This window comes from Chiroxiphia lanceolata, chromosome 3 (assembly GCF_009829145.1).
Source record: "Chiroxiphia lanceolata isolate bChiLan1 chromosome 3, bChiLan1.pri, whole genome shotgun sequence".
NCBI lineage: Eukaryota > Metazoa > Chordata > Aves > Passeriformes > Pipridae > Chiroxiphia > Chiroxiphia lanceolata.
Genome location: NC_045639.1, coordinates 53041063 through 53068354, shown reverse-complemented (window position 1 = coordinate 53068354; position 27292 = coordinate 53041063). Strand labels below are relative to the sequence as shown.

The 27292-nt window shown below is 35.0% G+C and overlaps 1 protein-coding gene across 4 annotated transcripts in view; it reads right to left on the bottom strand.

Annotated features, from left to right (window-relative positions):
* Nucleotides 1–27292, bottom strand: part of SCAF8 (SR-related CTD associated factor 8) — an 85906-nt gene that overhangs the window by 27589 nt on the left and 31025 nt on the right. For 2 of the 4 annotated variants that reach the window (XM_032683968.1, XM_032683969.1), the window contains 14 exons: nt 27100–27276; nt 23402–23478; nt 22882–23002; nt 19950–20081; nt 19712–19824; nt 19021–19214; nt 16819–16919; nt 15295–15408; nt 14806–14962; nt 13513–13643; nt 12363–12507; nt 11774–11854; nt 10980–11201; nt 7944–10335 (listed from right to left, as the gene is read on the bottom strand). In XM_032683968.1, coding sequence (XP_032539859.1) covers nt 8636–10335; nt 10980–11201; nt 11774–11854; nt 12363–12507; nt 13513–13643; nt 14806–14962; nt 15295–15408; nt 16819–16919; nt 19021–19214; nt 19712–19824; nt 19950–20081; nt 22882–23002; nt 23402–23478; nt 27100–27276 — 3465 coding nt within the window. In that variant the 3' untranslated portion in view covers nt 7944–8635. Of the gene's footprint in view, nt 1–7943; nt 10336–10979; nt 11202–11773; nt 11855–12362; nt 12508–13512; nt 13644–14805; nt 14963–15294; nt 15409–16818; nt 16920–19020; nt 19215–19711; nt 19825–19949; nt 20082–22881; nt 23003–23401; nt 23482–27099; nt 27277–27292 lie in introns of those variants that run through there. The other 2 variants (XM_032683967.1, XM_032683966.1) reach the window with 2 other exon arrangements.

Genomic DNA, 27292 nt, shown 5'->3' with positions numbered 1-27292 from the left:
GAATGGGAAAGCAGATATAAATGAATGATGTATTTGAGGTATCAGCCTACCAACAGTATTTCAGAAGGTCAGAACCCTGAAAAGTTTCAGAATTTAAGTCTTGGCCTTTTCCGAGCAAGTGAGACTTTGAAGCAGCCATCACGTGTCTATACTATCTTCAGACACAAATCTATTTTGGAACAATCAAAACAGGCACCTACAGCGGTTTAATCATCTCTCATCTTTCTTGCTTGTAACTGGGTTCCCTTCAAGTAGAGGACCTGTTTCACAAATCTGGTTTGCTAGCAATTATTATCTTGAGAAACTATTAACTTGAAATACCTCTTCTATTTGTCACATATCAACTATGTGACAAAGTTCAGTATAAAAAGACTATTCTGTTGCCTCGTGTAATAATACCATTATCGTGGTTCAGGTAGAAAAGACAATCTTGATCCTGGGTGAGCAGGAGCCTCGTGTCTACATGGTTCAAGACTAACTCCCCCCCTCAAGGTGGGCCTCTGCACCGGCAAGGCACACCAGTTTGCCTGGACACATCTGCACTCTCTGTGTTACTTCACAGCCCGAGATGAAAAGTTGAGGTAGGTGTTTTTCCAGCCAAGTGCTAGGGTACTTCAGGTTTTGTCTGTCACAGTTCAGCAGTGCATCGTTTTCTACAGTATAAAACTGGGAACCTTATAATCTCATTTAACAAAATCAATCATCAACAAGCCTGAACCTTTCCTATATATGCAGTAGTATTTTGTTCCACTTACTTTTTAAAAAATAAGATCCTAACCACCAAATAGTTTAAAAAAATCTGGTGCAATCAACCAAATGTTTCACAGCAAGCTAAATTTAGAACCCCAACTTAATACTTAGATTTTTAAATATTAAACTGATTTTTATCAACTGAAGATGATGTGCACTTAAATCTATACGTGAACACCCCCATGTCTAACTTTGACTCCTTTGACACAGCAAGGGTGGAAGATAAACCAAAGATGCGTCAGCTGCAGGAACCCCGTTGAGTGTAACATGTATGGCAAAAGGAAAAGTTCCTACTGAAGCTTGTGTTTCCTTTCGAACACTCTAGACTGTAAATACTGTAGCTAAATTTTCCAGAAGCTTCTGTAAAATGTATATATACACATAAGTTAATAGTTCAACAACAATAAATTTTAACGTATTGTGTGTCTTGTAGTTTGTAGCTCAGGTCAATGCTAGACCGTTACTGTGGGACAAGATGTGTAACTTCAAAGCTGCATTACAAGATGCTTAATAGGTCCCAGTTTAGAAAAAAATTAGTGAGACAAAAGAACAACAAAATTTCTTGAGAAGGGCCTCTAAGAAAATGTAATTGTCAAATAGATGGCTTTTTAAAAAAAGCCAATCAGATGGTAAAACAACCCATGAATTAAAACCTTTCCAGTTCTTTAGCAGACTTCCTACCCTTAAAACGCTAAAAGTACTTAGGAAGTTGCTTTCACATATTTGTTCCTCTTGGATTTAAGTTTGTTTGCTTTAATGTATCAAGATGAGAGACACTTAGAACAAATTCTCCAAGTTGGGAAAAGTGAAATTCTTCATAACTTTCAGACAAGTTTTTGGTTAAATTTTTTCACTCTGAATAAGAAAAATTAGAGTATGTGGTGACAAGGTGGGGAATGGAGAAGAAATATGCAAGACCTTGTCATTCATTACTGCATGTAAGCATTGCATGGGACAGCTCCTGAGGCTGCTCTAGCTTGTGCATAACTTTTCAAGTTTCACGTTAGAGAGAGTATAAACTGCTAGAAGGTGTGAAAACTGCTGTTTCAGTTACATTCTTGAACATGCTAGAACCAGAGTATCATGACAGATATATGTGACTTTGAATAAAAATTTTATTTCCTTTTTTTATTTTTACATGTTATCCATTATTTCTATTCTGGTTAATACAGAAATATAAGAACTTTTGGTTTGAGAAGAAAATATATTGAGGAGTGTTAGGCAGCACATTCTAAAATGAAGTAAGAAAACTTTATTAACCTAGTGCATTAATTTTTCTTTAAATCCTTTTAAGAAAAAAGTGCTATTTAAATAAAACATACCCTTTCAAAAAAGCAGTATGCAGATGAAGAAAAGTAAACTAGAGGACATCATGGATTCTGAACAAAAACCAGTGACTATATATTAAGGGGCTGCTCTAAAGTGCTGCAGTGAAAAGATCTACTTAGAGAGTACAATCATTTTGGGAGAGCCAGACCAATGCATTTAACTAGTTTTAATTTGCTTGCCTTCTTTCACTCCATGAATTTCCTAGCACAGGACTAAACAAGTATAATGCTCCAATTTTTTTCAGACATTTCATACCACCTATTTCACCATACTCTTAGAATCCCAATACAATCCTTATTAGGGCTGTTTGCTCATAAATACTTATACAGAGGAACAGAATTTGAAAGGAAAAAAGTTATGCCCTAAAAGGCTTTGGCCTTAAAAGCAGCTGAAAAATGAAGGAAACTAGAACCAGATAATCTTCTGCCTCCTGCTCTTCTAAAGGCCGCTGAAGAAGAAACTGAGACACCCAAGACAAAGAGTTTGAAATGCTGGATCTAATGAAACAGCCATGCCCCACTGGTAAACAAGTGAGGCCAGGTATCACACACTGATTTAGACTGTTCTTCAAGAACCTTATAATCTCACAATATTTATGTCTTCCTGAGTTTCGTTGAGTGCTTTTTTGTTGCCGTTGTTTGGGGAGGCTTGTGTGTTCGTTTTTAATTAAGGTACGAGCCATATTTTTTCTTTGATCAACTGAAGTGACAACGACAGGGTTTCCTTTACCTAGACAAAGGCAGAAGCATTTTTAGAAAGGACTTTACACAATGAGATTATTTCTACTTAATTCCTGCTGTTGTCAAGAAAAAGCTATATTATTTATAATATGATCTCTCCTTTAGTGTGGAAGTGACATTCAGATCCAAAATCCCTGCAACTATGGCTTAGGTGAATCCTACCAATCTACATCTGAGTTAGCAATTCTGTATCCATTTAATACTCTTCACCTATTAAGGATATTTTGCACTGGCTTGCAGACAATTATAATGCTTCAGCACAGTTGTAATGTTCTAGTACACAAATCAACGTGGCTATGAAGTTTACACTAGTTTTAGAAACACGTCAAGTCATCTACCTTAAAGAATCTCACAATTTCCATGCATTTCAACGGAAAGCTTGGTACATATTAATGCGAACACGCATCCATTACGACACAGATAAGTATACAGAATATCTTTCAAGAAGAAAATTGCAGCATTAAAGTATTAAATTAGGGAGGAAAAAATGTTCAACTAACCTATTTACAAGTTAAAATACTCTCTGACCAGATTATTTTTTTTGCAAAGCACAAAATAGTTCCTTGTCTGAGGGCATTAGTATGATTTTATCTGACAAGAAGAGAAAAATTAAAATTAGCACCAGTGACCTAACTTTAAAAGAAAAATGACAAAGTACAGACTAAGATTAGTAAACCAGTGACACCACTGCTATCACTGTTACTATGTAAGTGCTGATGTGCATTTTAAACTCTTCAAGAGACCAGACACACTCATCTTCAACTGCACAACATAATAACCTCTTGATTTTTAAGAGTGTTCAGACCACTAGCCCCATCCTCCCTCTAATCTTTGGTAGCAGAACATCTAAAAGATACTAAGAGTAGGATATTCAATGAGACTACCCTTTTTCATTGAGTTTGTGCAAGATAGAAAGGACTACAAAAATTATGGCAAATACAATTTTACAGCTTACCAACTTCAACAAAAACTCTATTAACAGACTTTCATTATTGAAAAGAATCACTTTTCATATCCTATACGGAAGTTATTAAAGAGATGTCATGCATTTTGCTTTCAGTAGCTCTACTTGACTTTTCTTGACTACGAAATATCATGTAGATACATTAATAAAATTATGTTTATTGCATATCCAAAGAACTCGTACAGACTAAGTGGAGCAAACAACATCTCTAAGAAAACCCTTCAAGGGAAAACATAAGACTAGTTACAATTAAGAAAGTCTTGCAATACAACAGTCTTTTTGCCACTGCAAAGTTTCTGCTGATGCAAAATTACTAGTAAAGCAAAATGGTGAGAAGATACTTTTGTCCTTCTTGTTCAAATAAGCAGCTTCAAATTAAAAAAGAACATCCTGTTTTTATACCTTTTAAATCAGTATCTTAACTACATCAGTACATGGCTTCACAGCACATGCTTACTTGAGGAAGCTCAATACTTAGGAAAATGTGCCTACTACAAAATTCAAATGAATCAGCAGATGTCACAACGGGGAAAGAAAGATCATTTCATTACCTGAATCAACAATAACAAAAAAGGGAAAGAAAGGTTTTTTAATAATGTGAATTAACAATAACAAAATATTGTCATAGTTACTCTTGATGACTCCTGATACTCCAAATAGGTTTTAAAATTATGAAGTTGGAGTATGACATTTTACAAGGGCATGTAATGAGAGGACAAGGGGCAATGGGTTTTAAAAGAAAGCAGGTTTAGATTAGATAGCAGGAAGAAATTCTTCACTGTGAGGGTGATGAAGCCCTGGAACAAGTTGCTCAAAGAAGTTGTGGATGCCCCATCACTAGAAGTGTTCATGGCCAGGTTGGATGGGGTTTTGAACAACCTGGTCTAGTGGAAGATGGCAGGGGGGTTGGAACTACATGATCTTTAAGGTCCCTTCCAACTCAAATCATTCTATGACTCTGTCTGTTCAGCTCCCACTATCAAGTGATGAAAAAGGCATCCTAATTATGATCATATTATTTTCAAACACATGAAAAGAAAGAGAATGAAATTTAGGAACCATTTATATCAGTTTCAAATCAATTACCCAAAGATTTGAATTCAGAGAATATGAGTCAAGAAACTGAGTGCTTTCAGTGTTGACCAACATAACATATCCTTACACATGTTCAAAATTGCTGAAACCATATTTTGAGAGACTTCTGCAATAAACTGGTTCATCTCATAAATACCTTCTATAGATAGTTTATTTGATAATTTTCCAACTGTGCTTAAGTTACGTCTGTGCATGCTACACTTCAGGCTTGATTACAGTACTCCCATCTTGACTTATTCAGGCTAAGACTAAATCACTGAACTGGCTCTAAGTACGGTATAGTGCTCTTCTGAAGCAAAGGAATCTAACAGAATCTATTGCCTCAAGTCTGTAATAAAAGGAAGCACTACATATAAAAAAGAAAGTGTACCGATACTTTACAGAAAAAGGCTTCAGCAAAGAAGTGATGCCCTTATAGCAAATGAAGGCTACGTTTCATCTTTACAGACGCAGCATTCTACACAAATGCAGTACAATGAAAGATCAGGACCACAGCCTGTTTTAAATGGTAAATACATCAAACAACTTACTGATGCATAAGGTTTTCAAGAAAATGTGCATGCCTAAATAATACACTGTGCTGCCTGCAAAGCTACCTGAAATATTTTTAATTATGTTTGTTACTTATGTGAATCATAAATGAAATTCTTCATTTGCTAGAATAAGAAACCTTTCATCACTACAAGGTAGCTTTTACCAGGTATAAGCCAGAACTGCTGCGCAAATGCCTGGTCCTCATCTTCTTTCTGTCCCATTCTCACTCTTTCCTTTAAATCAGCAGAAATTACATGTCACTCCCATGAATGACATCAAAGAATTGGTCTGGACCTCAGGACAGTTCCTTTCAGTGCATGTGTTGGCTTACAATGGCTTAAATCTACAGTGAAAAATGAAAGTCTTCACTCCAGCTATGACAGATTTAAAAAACTTCCTACTGGCAAGATAAAGAGACTATACTGTTCTGCTAATAAAAAGTCCCTTCGGAGTTTCTAAATATGGCTGGTTTTGATAATATTTGTTTGCATGCTACATTAATAAGAATAGAACAGTTCTAGCTGTGAACATGATGCAACCAAAAACTGTACAAACTTTTATTCTACAAAAAAAAAGTTGTTAAAAATTGATGGTGTAACACATATTTACAGTAGCCAATTTATTAATGTTTGAAAGATATTAACAGAAATCATAGATTCATTAAATACATTGTTCTATACCACTACCAACCAAATTGTTTAGCATCTCTCACCTGGTAATTTACCTAAATCATACTATGAGCAACTTGGCATACTGCCAGTCCCAGTTAAGAAGAACAACAACAGATTAACTTTTAGTTTTACAGAGGTATTTAGCAAATTGTTTAAAAAGTAAAGCTACTGCCAATATGTGTTTGATTTTGAGTATTTACCTCTGTGGTCTATGACTGAAGCCTTTTCAAACTGCACATATTAAAATGAAGTAAAATCCCTTAAGTTCATAAAATATCCTCAGAGCTATTTTAAGCTTTTGGGCTCTGACACAATCATATCTGCCTGACCAGAATACTACTAGCAGGGGGTGCAGCAACACTGGTCAAGGTCTTTGAGCCAGAGTCTACCCATGAAGGTACATTTACCTTAAACATCGATCATCTCAACTCCCGAGCCACGTTCTGGTAATAAACACATCAGCAAGGTTCATTACAAAGCAATAGTTATTTAATGCATACCTAATGACTACTACTTGCACAATAGATAATTATTCATTCAAGTCTATTCTTTTAAAGGGCTACCTTCATTAAGCTGGCTGAATAAAAGCCTCTGTAATTGAAAAACTGAACCATGACATAGCATGAAAAATACCCCACCTCCCAGAGGAAGAGGACAACGCACACATGTTCTTGCTTCTAGGTTCAAAGGCATGCTAATGCTTTACACTCACATGATGTTTTCATACTTTCATCCCTCTGAGGGAAGCAGAAAGGGAATTAAAACTTGCATGTTAATGCTTTAATGTTAAAAATCAAAATTCAAATCTCAGCTAAAAATGTTTCTACTACCAAAGGGGCATTTATGTAACAGAATCTACCCCTGATCTTATTATGCAAGAGAAAAACAATTTTTTTAAAACTCAGTGAAAGGATGCTTTCAGACACAGAATTGTAACAGAAGTTACTTTGAAAGAAGTTGGTGAAATGCACTTGAATGGAACAAATTGAAAATCTGACATCATCCTACAGTCAAATCTTTCACCACCAATTGAAAAAGGATATACAAGCAGCAAAGTAGGTGAAACAGTAGAGAATAGCACTAACTAATTTACCTAAGGAACCAATTCATCTCAGCAATTTAAAGAGGTTCAACTTCAATGTTATTTCATCAAAACACAAATCCCTCCTTATTTCTATTAGAAACATGTAGGGTTTTTAGACCAACAACAGCTTTTTACTTTTTGTGCAACATTTCTGGACTTTGAGTCACTAAAAACAAATAACCACAAAGTACTCGAACACTACCACTATCTATCCAGAACACCAAATACATTACAAAATAAGACAATGCAAATATTTGCTTAAGTTTTGGCTTCATGCATATCTGCATTTTAAAAAGCTAAAATCCTACTGTATATTCTTACAGTATATTATGTTCCACCTTCTAGAAGTAGTAAGAACATTGTAACAATGAGCATGAGCAGGTAAATACAAGCTTGACATTACTGCAGTGAGATAAGTTTTATCTTACTACCTAAAGAAGGTGAAAGGAAAATTTTCACAACCTAGTTTCATTTCAATTTTATTGAATTGCCTACAACATTCTGTGAGTGCTTGCACAGACACAGGCACGCACAGAAAAAGTGGTATCTACAAACAGTTTACACAGATATTTACATACATATATTATTTACATAAACTAATATGACTGCATGATTTCTGATGTAAAAACCATATGCTTCTTGCACATATAACTGTTGCATTGGTTTTACAAAAGTAATATAAACCTTTTGCAACAACTAGCTAAGCACATATCATAGCTGATTCCAAGTTTTTAGAGCTTGCAGATTTTTAAAAAAATACAATACCTAGAACACTGTTATCAAACAAATATGCTTTATTGGCATCTAAAAACAAAATGCACCCAACATTAAAATGTACTTTTTTCATTTTTTTAAACCCACTGCAGTACGAGGAACAAATCACAAACACTTACTTTAGAGAAAACAGAGACTATAGTGTAGATTTTACAAAATCACTTTTAATCTCTGTGTTATGCTCCTGAAATAACATGGGCCATTTCTTTTTCTGCCGAATTGTAGGAACATAAAATATCACAGCTTTGTCTATACTTTAAAATTCTGCAGCAGCCTAAAAACACAGACAAGATACACCAGCACCTGTTTTCAAGTATAACAATTTCGATAGCCAACCTAAGTGTAGTATCTAAAAAATTCCATTTTCTTCCATAGGAAGTCTTTGTTTGACAAGCTGTTAATTACCTTTGTGAAATTAAAAGCAAGTGGGGGCAAGTTTATGCTTTACCAGAGAAATAAAATAAAATTAAAAAAAAAACCAAAAACAAAAAAACCATTTACCTACCATGTTCAAATTAAGAACAGTGTTCTATACAAGTCAGTTGTACAGTTATTTAAGTGAAAGATGAACATGAACATCGGATTAACTTAATTCTGGCAGACAAAAGTGAACTGCTACGGTCCAGTCAGCCATTTATCTATTACAGAGAGATGACAACTTTACAAAAGGTATCTTTTACCTACTGAGTGATGATTATGTCCCCTCAGTTTCTGTGCTTTCTACCACTGGTTCACTCTCTATATCAGCTTCTGTGTCACTCTTCTCTTTTTTTATCTCGACGGAAGATGTCAGTTTTTCATAAAGTTCTGGATCATCCTGCACCTGCGCAGTTGGTGGCTGACTTTCTGTCTCTGTATTTTCACCATTTACCTGGGGCATATTATCAGCTTTGCGTTGAGAAGTGGCCCCGTCAAAATATTCAAAAACCCGTGGATGTGGAGGGGGGATCCAGTTGTTTGACACTCTGTCTCTTCCAAACCTGTTCCCATTAATTTCTCTGCAAAAATTAAAATCTCTGTCATCCCTATCCCTCTGTCTTTCCCAGGGTCTTCTGCGGTCATCAAAATCTCTGTGAGCATCTTGTTCAAATCCTCTATTCCAACTGGGACCACTTCTACTATCAAACCTGTAATTTACATGTCGAAACCTCTCTCTGTCTTCATGGAAGCCTTTAGGGCCACCATAAATAGGGAAGGCATGGTGCTCTCTTTCGTCATAATCTCCTCTCTGTCCCCAGTGTTTGTCTGAATTGAAACCAAAATGCTCTCTTCGGCCAAGGTTATCCATACCTGGTCTTCCAAAATTTTCTCTCATGTCTATATGTGGTCTTGGAAAGTGTTCTCTTCCATCTACTGGAGGCCTTCCTATACCCTCTCTTGGATCAACTGGTGGTCGTCCAACAGAATCTCTGACATCCACTGGAGATGGCCTGTTAAGATTATCTCGGTTTTCTACTGGAGGAAAGCGATAATCTCTGTCTCCCTCCTGTTGAATGTTATCGCCTCCAAGCGGTAGTCTTTTCTCTGCATTAGAAATGTTATCGATATTTTGTCTTCCTGGTGTTGCAAAAGGTCTTTCTGTTTGATTAAAAATATCTCCTGGAGGAAAAGGACCTCGAGGTGGTGGGTGAAGAGATGGATCAAGGATTGCAGGAGGAGGAATAGTACGCTGCGGTGGCATTCCTGGTTGCATTAATGGAAACCTTGGTCCAGGAGAATGGGGCATTAGGCCTGGACGGATATCTATAAGAGGCATTCCTGGCATCCTTTGACTACTAATATTTAAATGAGGCATGTTTTGCACCGCAGCTGGATGCTGCATTGCCAGAAGTCCAGAACTACTTGAAATATTTGGTGGTGGCACTCCCATAAGTCCAGAACTACTTGAAACATTGGGTGGTGGCATTATGAGAAGCCCAGAGTTGCTTGAAACACTCGGTGGCTGTACTCCTGCCAGAACTCCTGAGCTGCTTGAGACACTGGGTGGCTGCATTCCTGTTAGAAGGCCAGGGCTGCTTGAGACACTGGGTGGATGCACTCCAGCTAGAAGCCCTGAGCTATTTGAGACATTTGGTGGTTGCACTCCAGCCATAAGTCCAGAGCTATTTGAGACGTTAGTTGGCTGAACCCCGCCAGCAAGAGAAGAGCTACTGGAGACAGCAGGTAGCTGCACTCCTCCTGCAAGACCAGAACTGCTAGAAACAGTTGGTGGTTGCACTCCTCCTACAAGTCCAGAGCTGCTTGAAACACTCGGTGGCTGTACTCCCCCTGCAAGTCCAGAGCTACTTGAGACAGCGGGTGGTTGCCCTTCTCCAGTAAGCCCAGAATTGCTTGAGGCACTGGGTGGTTGCACTCCTCCAACAAGTCCAGAGCTACTCGAGACATCACCTTGCACTAAAATGCAGCAACAAGAAGGAACAGTTAACAGAAAATACCAGTGTAACACAGAGCATTCAAAACAAAATGCAGCTTAATCCATGTTCAGCTAATGCATGCAGTGATGATATTGCTGACAAGGTCTGTCTCAGTTTCTATAACGACCATATTATTTTAATCACATTGGTGATACGCAGACATTATGCCTCAGAAATGAATGTCTCTACACAGTAAAGTATGTACAGCAGCTTAAAACTGAAAACCTCCACAACCATCACCCAATATGTGCAATGAAAATATTAAAATCTTTGACATAATTCTATAAATATTATACTATCCTACCCTCACCTGCTCCTTTCCATTGCCACTTGTGTAATAAAAATGCACTTTTAAGAAGTTGTCTAACGGGTTCCCAGTTTCAGCTTTCCTTCGAGACTATGAAGAAAAACATTCTTGAGCATAAACTGCTAGAAATCAATTGATTACATGATGACAAAGATGGTTCCCACCGCTTCTCCAAATTAAATTCAGAATGATACCCTACCCAACCCAAAACTTCCTATTCTGTAGTTATTATTGCAATGGACTAAGATTTGCAAAAACTCTCAAAAATATGATGCATCCTGTATGTAACTTTATCAGACAACAAAGATATTTCTTACCAGATCTATTGTTTTCACTGGAAGAAATCTGAAGGTCCGTAAGATGTGATCCTTTTTCATCTGGTTCTGGTTTGTTGATTGGCAGAGGATTAAAAACATTGCCAGCCGACAGTGTTGGAGTAGCTAGATTGCTGGTAACTGTGCCAACTGGCAGAACAAGGCTAGTAAAAGGAACATCCTTCATTGTCTCTTGTGCAATTGGTAATGGAGGCTGTACTAAAGCTGTAGAGAAATAACAGAAGTGTATAAGAGTGATCATATATTCAAGCCTTCAAGATTAATTTGGTAGAAGTCAGGCTGATAAATCAAAGAAGTGAAATTAATTACCCTTAGTGTTACATTTTTTGTTAATAATTTCTTATCCTCAACCATATTTAGGGGTTTTTGTAGAGATCATAAGCTGTGGCAACCTAAGCAATCAGTACTGCAACATATTTTTAAATGTTAAATGCAGACAGCCAGAGTGCTAAGTATTACAGACTATTCAGTGACTTACACCAAATAGCTCCAGTGACAGATACACTTGTTAGAGAGGTTCAAATACTGAACTATGCATATAAATGATAAACAATTGGTCATAATTGTTTCAGTAACTCCACATTAAATATAATTTTTCAGTCAACTTTATAAACTCTGTAAATCTTTTTCTCGATGCCTGCTTAAACCAGCTAAACAATAACTTCTGTGTTGCTATTTTCCATTACGTAGGAATAACTTGCTCTGGATTAAATAACGAGTATATCAAACAATTAAACTTTTCATGGTACACAAAATATTAGAAGAATCAAACTTACGTGTTGGAACAACTGGTGGGACAACAGGTGGTGGGACAACAGGTGGTGGAACCACAGGTGGAACTGGGGGAGGCATATAACCTATGTGGAAAAACATGACAAATAATTACATGGAAATCAAATAGACTTATGCAGTAAAAGATTGCCAACATTATGTATACTGAAAAGTTGCACCACTGAAGACTAGCAAACAAATTAATGGGAAGAGGCAGCTGTGGTTATTGTTTTCAAAATCCACTACAGATGATCTGCATGTGCATCTTTAAAAGTGATTTCTGCCAATAATATCCAAAGAAGAATATTAGAGTTTCAAAATTTTAAAAACCAAGGAGACTGATTTTAAGTACTTTTAAATTTAAATTTTTAGCAAAGTTAAAAAAAAAAATCTACTGTGATTCCTATTCTTAACAGAATACACTGGTAAAAATAATACCAAGATAGATATAAATAATTTTGATCTAATACGAAATTTAAGATTCAAAGGTCAACTCAAACAGTAACTAGTAGCGGATAGAAAACTATGATGTACACAGAGGCACACAAACTGCATATGCTCATTACATACTCAGTTTCATTTTTACTAACTTACCTGGAGGTGGCTGTGAAGGGTTGAAACTCGCTCTCAAGAAGGGTGGAGGAGGAATTGGGCTATAACCAGGAGGAGGGACAGACATTGTGACAGGAAAGGCAGGTGGAACCAAGCTAACAGCAGGCACAGCTGGAGCTACTGGAATCTTTTTTCATGGAAAGAAAAAATAAGCAGCTTCAATACTTAACAGTACTCAAGGACATTAAAAAAGGGATAAACTGATTCAGCTGCGATTCACACTGAGCATTAAACATATCAAAGGCTTTGTATATATTCCGAACACCCTGAAGAATTAGAGTGCATTCTGAAATGGTACCTACACTACAGGCAAACAAGGACACTGGATGAATCTTATATTATCTTTATTCTCAGATGTCCAGAAAAATACACAGTTAAACACTATACCTATTCAAGGATAAAAATTTACCTATGGGAGATGAGTGAATGCACAAACGCAGAGAGAGAAAAGGAAAATGCAGACTGTGTGGCAATTTGAGAGCACTTAGAAAACAGTGATTGCAGTCTTGCTAAAACAGTGATTCTAGTGTCATTAGAAAAATTTACGTATTTTAGAACAGTATTGGAAAATTGAATTTAGCGTATGTAAATATAAGGCTAATAATCCCGACAAAATTCTGAAAATTACTTAATATTTCTCAAACATCTGTTTCAGTCATGTGTTTTGTTATAGTGCAGTATATTTACAAGTAATTAACAGCAGAATAAATGCAATATATACATGTATATTTAAATATATACAGATTACAGTGTACATTAGGAGACAGTTGAAATAAGAAGACAATTTTTTTGAAGAGAAAAGAGCTCAAAATTCAACACAAATACATGCAAATATATTAACATGCAAATAATTTTATGTTAGTTCAAGCACCGAAAATGTCTATATGCACTAGGAAAGATGAAACAGAAATAATATAAATACAAACTTTCTGTAATAAACAACTGCAGGAAACTAAAGATTATGCTCAACCATGGCAACCAATTCTACTCTAAAATATTTCAGAGATAATGGATGCAGGACTTAAATCAAAAACATTTAAACACTTCAACTCAGCTTAAAGTTTACTGGAATTGAATAAAAAGTTTGCCCTCCAGTTTTGTGGGCCTTTTGCAGCCTCAGACCAATACCAACCTGCAGCATAGTGACTGGTTGTGTGTAAGCTTCTGTCTGTGTTGTAATAACAGTACTCTTATCGACTGCAGCACTTTGCGTAGTTTGAGTATTTTCTTTAGCAGCTTCTGAGCTTCTGGTTGTTTCCCATTCTTTAAAAAAGGATGCATTTTAATATAAAAAGATAATTAATGTGTTACTTTTGTTTAAATACTAAAAAATCCTTTCTTCTTAAACAATAAATTTTATCTGGCATCTACATAGATTCATTACAAATAAGCCTCAAACTTCTTACAAAAAGAGCCAAGTGCAATTATTTATTATTATGTGCTTTAAACAACATAAAGTATCTTTAACTACCTGCAATGCTGTTTAATTCTATGCCTGTATACAAACTGATTTTTCAAAACTTGTCAAGTTTTTTTCGCCAATCATTCTGTTCCTAATACAGAGTATGCTCCAGTTTTCTGAAACTGCTGCTGCCAATATGTCTGTGCTATCAGCTGGTTACTGTACAATAAGAAAGAATCCTCATGTAAAACAAACCTCACACCGACACCCATTCCTTACTTCTGCTGCTTCCTCAAAAAGTTTAGTATTTCAAGTGTAACACAGTGAATGTATTTCAGTAGTGTTCCACGTTTCAATTTTTCTGTCATTTACACTCAATTTTTTCTCAAAGTAAGACTGAATTTTGACCTGAAGAATTACTGTTGCTACTATAAAACAGTCTTAATCTAGTGTTTACTTCAGTATAGTCCAATCATTTGATGACTGGATGATTACAGTACAAGTAAATCTTCCACAAACCTAACAAACCTCTCAACTGGTTTCAGAATAGGTCTAACTTTACTTGTTTTCCTGTCTCTCTGACTTTATTGAAGAAACACCGAAAGGTTCTGCTAAGTTGTGCCTATCTGGACAAGTTCTAACTCCAACTCCAGTCTTATACCTGAATATATAAGACTTTTCAGAAGCACAAGGAGATCATAATTTCTACACAAATTAATATTTTACGCACCTGGAAATGAGTGCGCAACAAATTTGTAACTCTCAAAAAACGCTAACTTTTATCAACTTGCCTAAATTAATTCCCCTTTGTCACCAGTTCCTCACTATCATGACAATCAACTAGTTACTAATCTAAAAAGACAATCTAGATTACAGTGTCATTTATACTGCAAACAGATAGCCAGAAAAATTTATGGAAATTAAAAAAGAGTATGTATTTCCCAAACAATATATTATCAGAGGATTTGCAATTACAAAAATAAACACATTTTCTAGCTATCAGAATTGTCAGAATGCCTGTACCGGTATTTACTGTTTCCTGGTCAATCATGCCACCTTCAGCAAAGCCCTCTAAATCATCCAATTTTACTTTCTCCCACGGGATATAGGAAACTCCCAGGTCCACATCCCAGAATTGCTTGTATTCTGTCTTCACACCTTTATTCAAAGCCCAGGCAATCTGAAAATAAACCCAAACCAGACAATGTGGTTTAATCATATAACCTGGGAATGGAATATTTCAGATTATTTCCTTCAATTTCTGTCACTGCAGATCAATATTCAATGTCTATCTATTTCCCAAGTATCCAGTCATAATGTCATTTTACTATCTTTCGTATCACCTGTTAAAAACTGCATTTTTACACAGAAAGACAGCAATTTACACTTTACTGCTTCCTTCTTCTTCTCCATATTCTACATTTGAACAAACAGTTGTTAAATGACAAATGATCATATTAAAACTGCACTGTACCTGAAATGGACAACATCCTTTGATTAAAATCAACGTACCTTAATAATTTTAGATCCAATTTTATAAGACCCAGAACTAAGTTTCTGAAGAGCACGATATGCATCTTGTCTATGCACCATACAGACATAAGCACAACCTCTTGGGGGAATCATCTATGGAAAAATAGCAGTGGTCTTAAAAAGTGGAAAAATCAATACTTTGCATTACATAACTACAGTAAGTGAATACTAATACTATAAAAGGCAAGGTTTACACTGTAAACAGCTGTTACCTCAATCAGCAATATTAAGAATTTTGAGCATCAGAAAAACTTATGAGTGATACTGGCTGGGTACTTCAGTTTTAACATTTACAAGAAGCAGGAGCAAGCTGAAGAATACATACTAAAAATGACATAAAAGATCTGAACAATATGGAACAAGCAAAAACTGGGACCTATATTATGACAACTTCAGAAAAGCAGAGGTTGCTACCTCTTCTTAAGCTCCAAATTCTCTGAGCTGAGCAACCACCTTTCAAAGAGGTGCAAACTAATGATTAAAAGTATCTTGCAGTTTTTAAGGGCAGAGTCCTCATTCCTGAAATGTGATTTCCATTACCATGTTTAATTTATTGCATGACATGGCATGTAATCTTTGCTATTTATTATGAGCTATTTACAGTGTGGTTTGTCTTTGAAATATAACAAGCACTGGGACATTTATGGTTGTTACATCACTTTCCTTTTAGCTTTCTTAATTGCTAGTCCCTGCAAATCAAAATGAGGCTTAAATGTCTGGCTATGGGGTTGATTTTTTTGACTTGTGAAGCTTTTTAAAAGATTCTGTAATGCCACAAAAAGTATTCCCTCTTAATTACATATTTGAATATATTAACATGGCAGGAAAATAGTAAAAATATTATCTGAAATGAATGAAACTGTATTAGATGCATTTTAAAATTGTTGAAGCAAGAGGAAACCCCCAATTTTCTCTCATGTAGATACATTATTTTAGGAGAAAAATACTTTCTCTTGAAGTTGAATTATAGGTAACACTGAAGTACTGCTCTAAACACCTAAATCCAAATTAAATAATGAGATTTCTATCTCCTGAACATAAGCATTTTTTTAACTGTCACATTTTAGAATAAACATTTGTTTACAGTACAATTTCTTTTCTTCTAAATGTTTTATCCAGAATAAAACTTAAGTAACCCTCTGTCGGAATGTAACCAAGAACAATGTGGATACACATCAGTTTATGTCCATTAGCCCAAGGAAAAATGATACCTGCTCCATGCCACATCACAAAAAGAGACAATGTTTGTGTTAAGACCTTGGTTTAAAAAACATATAAATTGTTAGAGCTTAAGAAAAGCCCTTTTAGAATGAAGTGTACCATCTTTAGTGCTTCAAAATAGAGTAGATGGAAATCAAGAGCCAATATCATAGCTGCAGTTTTTAAACTGTGATAAAATCTCCTAAATATAAGTTTAAGTGGCTAAAAGGAATTCAGAAGTGTAAGCATGCCTAAGTTGCTAGTCTGTAATTCCTGAAAATGAGAAACAACGCGCTTACTTACATTAATTGACTCTATTTGTCCAAATTCTTCAAACAAGTTGGTTAAATCTTGCTGTGTGGCCTTCTTGTCTACTTGACCTACCCAAAGAGTAGTACTGCAAACTGTCAAGAGACACATTCACATCAATCAAAATACCAGAATGTTAGCTTAAATGCTCTACAGCACGAATACAAAAGGCTTTATAATTACACAAGGATAGTAAATCTGTTACTTACTATATAGAGATTAAGTACATTAACAAAAATGTTTAAGGGTCAAACATCACCAAACATACTCACTACAAGTGTTCATTCTTCTTGTTTCATTTTCTTTTAAGGGAAACAGTTGTTTCAACAGAAATGAAAAACTAAAATTCTGTGGATTATCAGCTAAGGTACACTGCATTATAAATTACTTCTGGGAAAAAAAAACCCATTTCTATTCTATTTTCCATTAAAAAAACATACCTCTAGGATTTAAAGTCAAATTAACGAAGTAAGACTAAATTCTAACTGGCTTGAAGTGTATTAGAGAAGGAACTTAATACTGCAGGATTATGCACTAAATTTTCACCTGACTGAAATAAAAACTATACTATTAATTTACCTTGGGGAACACCCCAGAAAGAAAACTTAGCTGAGGCCCACTGAGCTGAAGATGTCCACAATACATCTGATTCTTGTCAACTCCATCACAAGCCCAGATCCCTGCAACTGCCTTCCAAATGCCTACCTGTCCTCACTGCCAAACAAACACTTACTGACATGTGAGCTAAAACTTCTTTCTCCCCTATATACATGATTCCAATTCCTTTGTCTCCCAAATATTAACCAACTTATGTGAGTAAGCCTTCCTGTACCAATCCTGGTGAAATAAACTGAAAAGCAGAGTTGTGCATTCCTCTGTCAACTATCATTTTCAATTGACGTCAGTACTCTGCAGTACTGAGAATGACTAGTGTTAAGATTTCTCTTGTTCCTCATGGGCTTGTAGATGGCCCTTTTGTATCTGACGGTGTTAAACTCTATGAAACAATTCTTCAGATCTCAGCAAGTGATGATAGTGGCTGTCACTGAAAAAATTTCATTAAGTAGAATGTTTGTTGGGTGAATTACCTACTTATTTATTCATTTACCTCCCTCCAAAGTTTTCCACACTTCACTTAGCCTTCTTAATAACTCCTTTACACTTCACAGGACGTCAAATGCTGCTACTGTTCATCAGGTTACTTAACATCTCTGTCTCTCATCTCCCTGCTTTGTGGACTACTGGGAAAAATATACACCATAAAACCAATTTGTCTTTTTTCACATGAAAAGTCAGAGAAGGAAAAAAAAAGCATCTGAACCGTAGCACAGTCCCGAGTTTAAAGTCAGCTTGGAATGACGTAAAATATTACTGTGAAGAGAACAGAACAGTCTTTCCTTTGCAAAAATGAGTTTTGAGCTGCTTATCTTGTCAGATAAACAATATAGGTTTAGGACACAAGACAGATACTAAACTACATCAGAAACTGTGTATAACCTATCTAAACAAATTCTCAAAATACATTTTCTTTAAGTAACTGTGCAGATAAGTTCTTTTTCTCCTTACTACCTTCCTTTTTTTTAGTATGTAAATCCTCTGTAGAAATGATAGCAGTGCACAGCAACACTCTGCAGAGGCTGAAATCCAGTTGATCTTTTAATACTTTTTTAAGATACAATCATTATGGTCTGTTTTCCAATAGCAAATTCCACCTGCTCTGGCTCTACATTCCTTAGAAAGGACTTTATAAAGCACTGTAAAAATTTTAAAACATGGGCCTCTAAGATATCCATCAAAGCGTTCAAAGCGTGTACCACAAATTTTAATATCTTATCAGCATAACAATTTTCAGATGAAGTGCTGAACATCTTCAAATGCTCCATTAAAGACAGCATTAAAGAGAAAGCAGATTGTAAACTGGGGACAGCCCCTGCTGCACTCTGTTTAGAAATAGAATCATTAGTGCAACAGTGTGAGTGAAAACATCAGTAGAACAGTATGATACTTGCTTTCCTCTGAGATGACATGATGTACCTGTCCAAGTTGCATGAAACATCAGAAATGAAACTTACAAATAAGAATATGGTTACTGTATTTTGTGACGATACTTAGGAGAAATCTTGTTCTTTCAGTGAAAACAAAGCCTTTTTTCCCTTGAATTCTACATTATTAAAACACTAAGCAGCTGCCACTTACCACTTAGTGTTTTTGACCGTATAGGAGGCAATCCCTTTTTCTGACGTTCTTTTTCCCTTTCCCTAGCCCTTCTTTCACTGGAGTATGACCGAGATGACTTTCTCTTCCTTTCCCTTGATCTTGAGCGTGAACGTTTTCTGTGTTTACGCTTACGAGAACCAGACCGTGATCTAGACCTTCGTTTTCTTGGTGACCTACAAGATACTTAATTTTAGTATGCCAAGTTAAAAGAAAATATTCTAACTTAGTTGCCTTTTAACTACAAACTTTAAGCACTAAGCTGACATTTCCACTCACTCAATAATTTCCAGACACTCAAACTGCTTCAGGAGATAAACTGAATGCCATTTGGGTGAAAAATAGAATATACATCCTTAAAAAAAACCCAACCCAAACCAAACACATTCAAAATGTTCTACTTCACTGGCACAGGAAGCCTGTCCAGGTGGCTAGTGTTCGTTATTTCTGTTACCTGAACAAGTCTTAAAAAATTTCAGGTAAAGCACAGATACAGCAAACGAACTGTCATACAGAAAGTCTGCATCTAGCACACAAATATTAAATGAACACTTTTCATTGCCAAAAACTGTTCATGACCATTTTGGAAGATATGTAATTGAGACTGACAATCAGAAATTGCAACTTATTTTCAGAAAACATTTGTTTACTTAATTCAAGCTAATTATGAAACCTTGAGCGAGATCTTGAACGAGTTCTTGATCTTGAACGAACAGTTGATTTCTTTTCTTCTTGTTCAAATATCTCTTCTTCAGCAATATCCTGAGCTTCATCTATATCCATGTCCTGAGGTCAGACATAAAAGATGTTCACTAACATATAATAAATATACTCACAACATATATGACTTGAAATCATGTTAATATGTGTCTTCCTTTCAACTTCTGTAATCAAATTTTAAATAGTTTTACCTGTTGCTGAATATCCATTGAATCATCTACATTTGTTTCCACTTCTAAAAACTGCTGTTGACTACTCCCTTGTGATGGTGATGCAGAGTGCTCTGAACCAAAATTTCCTTCTTGATTCTCCTCAGGGCTTGCCTACATAACAGATAATATACCATAAAACTCCTCAAATTTAAAAATACTTCCTGTGTTGAAACGTAATACTACATGGAAATAATACTACTGCTACACTGAAAAACTATTTATCAAGTTTCTCTTATTTTTCCACTTCCCATTCATATGAAAGCTGAGCTGGATGTCAATCCATTACTTTTATTGTATCCCTCCTCAAATACAAAACCTTCAAATAACTAATATTCCTGATTATAAAAAAGATTAGTATCTATTTGCTGAATCAAAAAAATGCAGTACATACGAAGTATATGATTCAATTTGTTGCTTAATTCAGCTGATTTCAAAGCAAATATTCACAGACCAAATGTAGCTGTATGTACAGTGACTTTGAAAGATACCCACCTGTCACCCATGCACATGCATTAATAAATTTTATTTTGATCCTAATATCATAAAAATATTTGCAACACCAATTGAATTAGTTTAAAAAATTCACTAGTCCAAACTTTCTTACAGCGCATGATTTAAGACAAGTACTTACTAAAAAATAAGGGAGGCTGTTATGTCATTTATGTCAATATGTCAATTACAAGACACCTAACAAAACAAGCAGTGCTGAAAAACCACCAAAAATAAAAAAAATGTAGAATACTATATGCATTGTTGATTTGCTGGAGAAAAAACTGTAATGGTCTGTACATTGCCTGAAAGTAGAGATTTGGAACAAATATCTCTAAGACACGAAATAAATTCAAGAACTAGAATAAAAGAAATTAAAATACTCAGAAATGCTATCAGGACAATTTTGAAAAGTAATTTTAAATCTATAATCCAATATTGCAGGTAAATATTTCAGTGATCCACATTATAACTAAGCTTTTAATTAAACAAATGCTAGGTATTCTATCTGCCAAGAGAATGACAGAAAGTTAGCAGAATGAGTTGTAAAAATTTTATTTAATCTTCATATTTTTTTAAACTGCTTATAAGGAGTTAGTAAAAAAAAAATTCCACCATAATTCAGTTAATTTATTTGCCTCTTCACAGTAGTACGTTTTGTCTCATTTTCTTTATATTTAATTATTCTTCAACAATCTGTTTCTTGTTATCAACTCCTACATTTGTTGTTGCTCCTTCTATCCTCTCCCTCTGCTCCTCATCAGATGCTTAATAATTGTGTTTTATGCTTTATCTTTCCTTCTCTTTCCCTTAATCTTTCTCAATTGAATTTGCACACAGATTAAAGAAAATATCCCTCATAACATGCTGCAATCATTACAAAGTAGTTCCAGCAGAAGCTTCTATCTTTTAGCTGCTATCAAGATGAAAATAAAACTTTCTCTCCATACTGACTAGACAAAAAGCTGAGTGGATCTGAAGGGAAAAAAACTTCAGGACTTGGAATAGAAAATCAAATAGTAAGGGGTGAGTCAAGTAAATATTCTACCCATAAATGTATTGTAACTTAATTTCATAGATGAAATTCATTTCAACTCTGATTTTGTTTATTTTACAGTAAGTTAGGTATTCAACATTTTTATTTTCAAATTAGACAGTTACTTTTAGACATGTCACATCAAAAGCTCCTCAAACAGATGCACTCTTCAAAGTTTTATTACTTTACAACATTTTTCAGTGTTTAAAGACAAATTGCTAGATATCCACCAACATGCAAAACTATTTAGCCTGTAGCTATGTTGCACATTCCCTCATTTACCACATTTAAATGAGAAATAAAAATAAACCAGTAATATAAAGGAGTAAGGAAATAATATCTGGTAAAAAGTAAACTATTAAAGTCACAAATTCAAAACTCAAATTACATTCTTGATTGTAAGCTGAGTGACTGGCTCAGGCACTGGAATAGGTTGCCCAAGGCGGTGGTGCAATCGCCATCCCTGGAGATAAGTTTAAGAGGCGTCGGGATCTGTGCTGGGTGATGTGGTTTAGTGATCCGGGGGTTACAGTGGTAGTGCTGGGTTAATGGTTGGACTTGAATGATCTTAAAGGTCTCTTCCAACCTTGATGCTTCTATGACTGCGCCTCTGCACAGCTTAAACCAAAATCCTCGACAGGTGTTTGTGAAGTTTGTGGTCACTTTTCTATTTTACTATGAAACCAGACCCAAATACTTCACAGAAAGCCCACTTTCAAGACAGAATACTTCTGGATTTTTTTTCTAATGGGATCAGGAGGGGAAAAGAGCAGCTAAATACTGAGGACTAACCTCAGTAGAAGTAAATCAAGTTATTTCAGCATAGAATAGAGATGACGCAATTCACACAGTTAAGAAGGAACCTTGGGTTGTCTCAAGAATCAGCTCTTAAAGAATAATTTCTCAGGAAATATGTGACTCTGAAGAATAGAGTCAGATTCTTTGACACAATGAGACAGTTATTAGTCAAGACATAAAACCTGGAGAGGAAAATAAAGTTATCCACAATCTTTATTCTGTCTTCCCTTTAAGAGACAGGAGCACAATCACTTCAGTGGTCACCTAATTCTTTCTGAAAGCAGGGGAAAAGCTTTTTTCCCCCCATATAAAGAACTGAACAGCCAAAGCTCAATCACTCTGAGCTAAAGAGTACTCTTTCCTAAAAGAAGCAAAATGTACACCCTACACATTTCATTGTGGGTTTTTTTCTGCTTTTAGCACTATTTTTTACTTATTCCACAAGACTTTGTTAGCTGGGCATCTAGAGACAAAGGTTTTCATTATAAGTGAAGTGTCAGTGACAAGACAATCTTTTTGTCCTGAAGTATGATTTTTTTATCAGTGGAAAACATAATTATTACAACAGCCACAAGATGGCGTTCTTACCTTTTGAGGCTGCTGCTGCTGCTCCAAAAGCTGTTGTCTGAGATGTTCTAAATTTTGTTGCTGTAGCTGTTCAGCTAGTTGGTGAAAAAGGGAGTTGTTCACAGATTCTGGTACTAAAGGCCTAAAATGAAATAATTTAAATAAATTTTTAAAAATCCAACACTACAGTTTTTCTCTTGGTTTAAACAGTTAATAAATAGATCTTCACAACTGAGTTTCAAGTTTAAATGTAAAATAATGAGGACAATGTAACTAGTTCCACCTTCTATTATCATCATTATCACATTAACTCTATAACTAACAAAGCAAAGAATGTGCTAACTTTAAGATAAAGTCATGAAAAGTTCTGTCACAGAGAATTACAATAAAATGTATGTTTAATTTAGTAAACTGTTTTTCCCCTTTCTACTGTTTTACTGTACTTATGCTCTGAATAAACATTTTCCTTATTTAATCCTGATGTTCAACTAGCGTCAGGCAAATTTTAGCATTTTCCATAAGAAACATAGTTTGGTCTTACAGCTGGGAAGTGGGAGTTTCCTTTTTAGGCTCTTCATTCTGTTCAGATTCTTCCCCAAAGTCAAACCTGTCCATCAGCTTCTAGGAGAAAGCAAAATAAACATTACTGAATATTTCTTATATGTCCCTTTATGCATATTTACTTTTCAAAAGGAAAATTCTCTTACTTTTCAACTTAAGAGAAAAAAAAAATGTTTGGCAAATAACCTGAATAGAAAATTAAATGTCATATTGCTCTTGCTACCAAACTCTTGAACGCATGAAATATAAAATTTTGTCCCCGGCTTTCTTGAACTCTGCTTCTACAAATACAACCACATGTTCTTTCCATAGTAACTAACAGCTACTTTGGAGTAAAGCTTAAATAGAGATTAATTTCATGTAATGGTACCTTTAATTAGAAGAAATTACTACAAAGAGGCCAACTATTCAATCCTTTGGCAATCAGCAAACTGCTCTGCTCATATCAACAGAAGACCTACACAGCTTGATTACTTCACAAAGAATTACTGTATTTTCACACACGTCATTTAGACAACCTGAATTCCTTCAAATATACTGTTCCTTGAAAATAACTTTTCACACAGTCTGCAAAAAAATCAAAGCAAACAGTTACCATGTAAGAGGAAAAAGCCTTCTGAGGAATATAAAGAAAGGTATCTGACAGAGAAAAATGTGGATACACTTCCTGTTTTATCCACAAAGATGTCTACATTGGAGTTCTGCTGAACTAAAAAAGTTTCTCTACTAATTTTAAAAAGCCCAGAAGCATTTTAGTAAGGTTTACCTTCTTGAAGACAAAACTAAGAAACATGCATGAAGAAATACCACAAATGTTATCTGTCAGCAAGACTGCCTTTTTTTCAGCAATTATTAATTGATATAGCTGTGCTATTAAAGCCATGCCCCTGGAAGTTTTCTGAAAAGCAGAGCTAATATAATACTACAAACCACCATGACTTCTTCTCAAACCTTAATCTCAGAAGAAAAAACCAAGAGGATGAGAACATAGGGCAGTTACTTTGAAATACCAAGGCAAAAAACGGCTTCAGCAACAAGCCATGATGATCCCATAGACCATTTTCTTTCACAAGATGCTCTACTTACTCTCAAGTAATGGAGTCCAGCACGAAGAGCAAAGCATAAGCTAACTTGAAGACTGATCAATCAAGAGTTTTTAAAACTACTTTTCCCAGTGTGATAATCTAGTGTTTATGAAAGCAGGACTGAATATGCCTCTGAGAAAACACATAAGAAACACAGACCACCAAGCTTATGTGATATGGGATGCTAAAATCCAGAACAACTTTCACCATATATATCTAATCCATTTAAAACACAGTGACTGCCTTGTTTGTATAGTTGGAATATTTTCCAGTGAAGCACTCACAAAATGCTGCTGCTCTAAAAAAAAGCATGCATTGTAGAAAAAATCAGTCTTGAACTTAAAATATTATTAATCATCACGTATCTTCCATTATATCAAAGTAAAAAAGAAAAAAATCAGAATACATACTATTTATACATCTGAGAAAAGAAATAAATGGAAGGTAGTCAATAGTTCATGATATGCAAAAGAAGCATTTAGATTAACTGAGGCCAGAGAAAACCAAAGAACTTCCAGCCAAGACATGTAAACGTGCACCATAATTTTTGCTTGCATTTGTTTTAAGTAACATATTGAAGGGTAAAATCTGAACTGGAAAACCTTAATTTTTACATGGTTTGTAAACAAATACTCTCTAAAATAAAGTAATGGTAATTAAACCAAATTAAATATTGGATCCAAGTTTAATGTACCACACACACGTATAGAAAAAGCACAAAACTTTTAATGAATGTTACTTTAATTAGCTAAGAGGAAAGTATATTCAGAAAAAGCTATAAAAATTATTAAAGACATGGAAAAAGGTTTTTGTTCAAAAAGAAACAAAATTCTTCTTAAGAATCAGGATATTCTCTTTGGAAATTAAAATAAAATGAACAGCACAAACGCATAGGAAATGCTGATCAAAAATCTTTCTTTCCCATAACGTAAGGATATGGTTATGCAGCAAGTTGAGAAAACAGGCACTTCTGATGTTGCCAAAAGAATTTTTCACACAACACATATTAATGTGCACAACTTATTACCACAAGATGCTATAGACTGAAGAGCTTGAAAACAAAGGACTGAAAGGACTGCCAAAAGTATTAAAAATAGGGATTTTTTTAAAAAATATGGATACTGATGCAGTCATCAGAAGTATCCTCCTCCGCTATTTATACTTGTTATCCAATTCACCAACATTATATCACAGAATGAAAACTATGCTTCACAATTTCCTCTGGATTTAAATATTTACTCTTTATTTCTCATAAAAGCTGCTTTTTTATGGCTGTATATAAACATCTCATCAGAATGTGAATTCTTTCAATTTGCTTCAGTTAAGCTGTCCATTATTCAAGACAGACACATGCACAAGTATACCTATTCAAGTAAATGCTGGAACTGAAGTCTGAGGAATAATGCCACATTCTTAATTACTTTTTATATGGCAGTCCCTATTAACTGATGCATTAAATTCCCTGGGATTATACCCTATTTGATGGTTACAGCTGTTATATAAGATGAGTACAGGTCATTTTCTTCCTGACTTATTTTTACAGCTGCATTACTTTTGTTAGCAATGACAACTCTTAAACATAAGATAAATTGTCTTAAATCTTTAAACTGAGTACTTGTCAGTCTGAGTAGCTAATTTCCAGAAAAGGAGACTATCTGAGTTAAGAAAAAAAAAGGTTTTTTGCTTTTTCCAACTTCCTTATTCTTACTATTTATTCACTCCAGGACAATCCTACCAAGATTATCTGTAGGTTTATCTTGCAAACTGTTTCTTCCAAAGATAATGGAACCGGGTTTATTTATTTATTTATTTATTAATCTTTGAGTAGAATTTCTTCCTTTTTTATTTTATTATACTACTATGACTGTAATTGCCTGCATAGTTAATTGCTACCTGGCATTCAATTATATTAGTTTTCTCAAATTCCAGCACTCTGGTTTTGCGGTTTGCTTGTAGTTTGTTTTGGGGTTTTGTTGTTGTTTTTGAGTTTTTTGCAACACAAAGTTTACCTACAGGTTTGCTTTGTTTGGGTTTGTTTTACGTTCTGACATCCTTTAAAAAGTGTGGCAGGACTAGTCTTAACTACAGTCATAGAGTTATTTATTCACTTACATCACTTTGTGGCTAAGATAGAAGTTTTCTTGGCATTTAATTTACAATGTAAGAATGTACAAATCCAATCACTTTACTCTTCTGAGAAAACAGTGTATATTAATTTCTGCATATTACCCTTTTATTACCTTGTAAGAAACAATTCTCACTGCTGTGTGACAAAGGCTGAGGAAAAGTATTTAACAACAGTTTAACTTTGCTAAATCAAATCCATTACCATATTCAATGACTCTTATGGGTCCCTTTCAACTCCAGATATTCTATGAAGTGCATTTAGCCCTAAACTCACATAAAAATATTTTAATTTACACTACTCTGTCTAGACATGTCTTGTATTTTTAAAATACAGTTTTATAACTTTATAGTATATTAATGTATTTTTAAAATCTCTAAAGTCAAACAATAAAATCCGAAAGAACATTTCACTTACGTATATTTTATTAATAAATACTTCTTCAAATTTCTACTATTCTACTTCTACCTTATTAAAAGAGACACTCTGATCCAGTGGATTAAGTGTGTTAGCAGCAGCAGCTGCAGCTGTAAGTTGTGCTGTGAGGGCCTGTAACTGGACGACAAGACCAGCATCCAGGGCTTGAAGTAGCGATGGTTGAGGTTTCTGCTGCTGTATCTGCAGTGTCTGTATCAACTGCTGAAGCTAAAAGAGAAAAGAT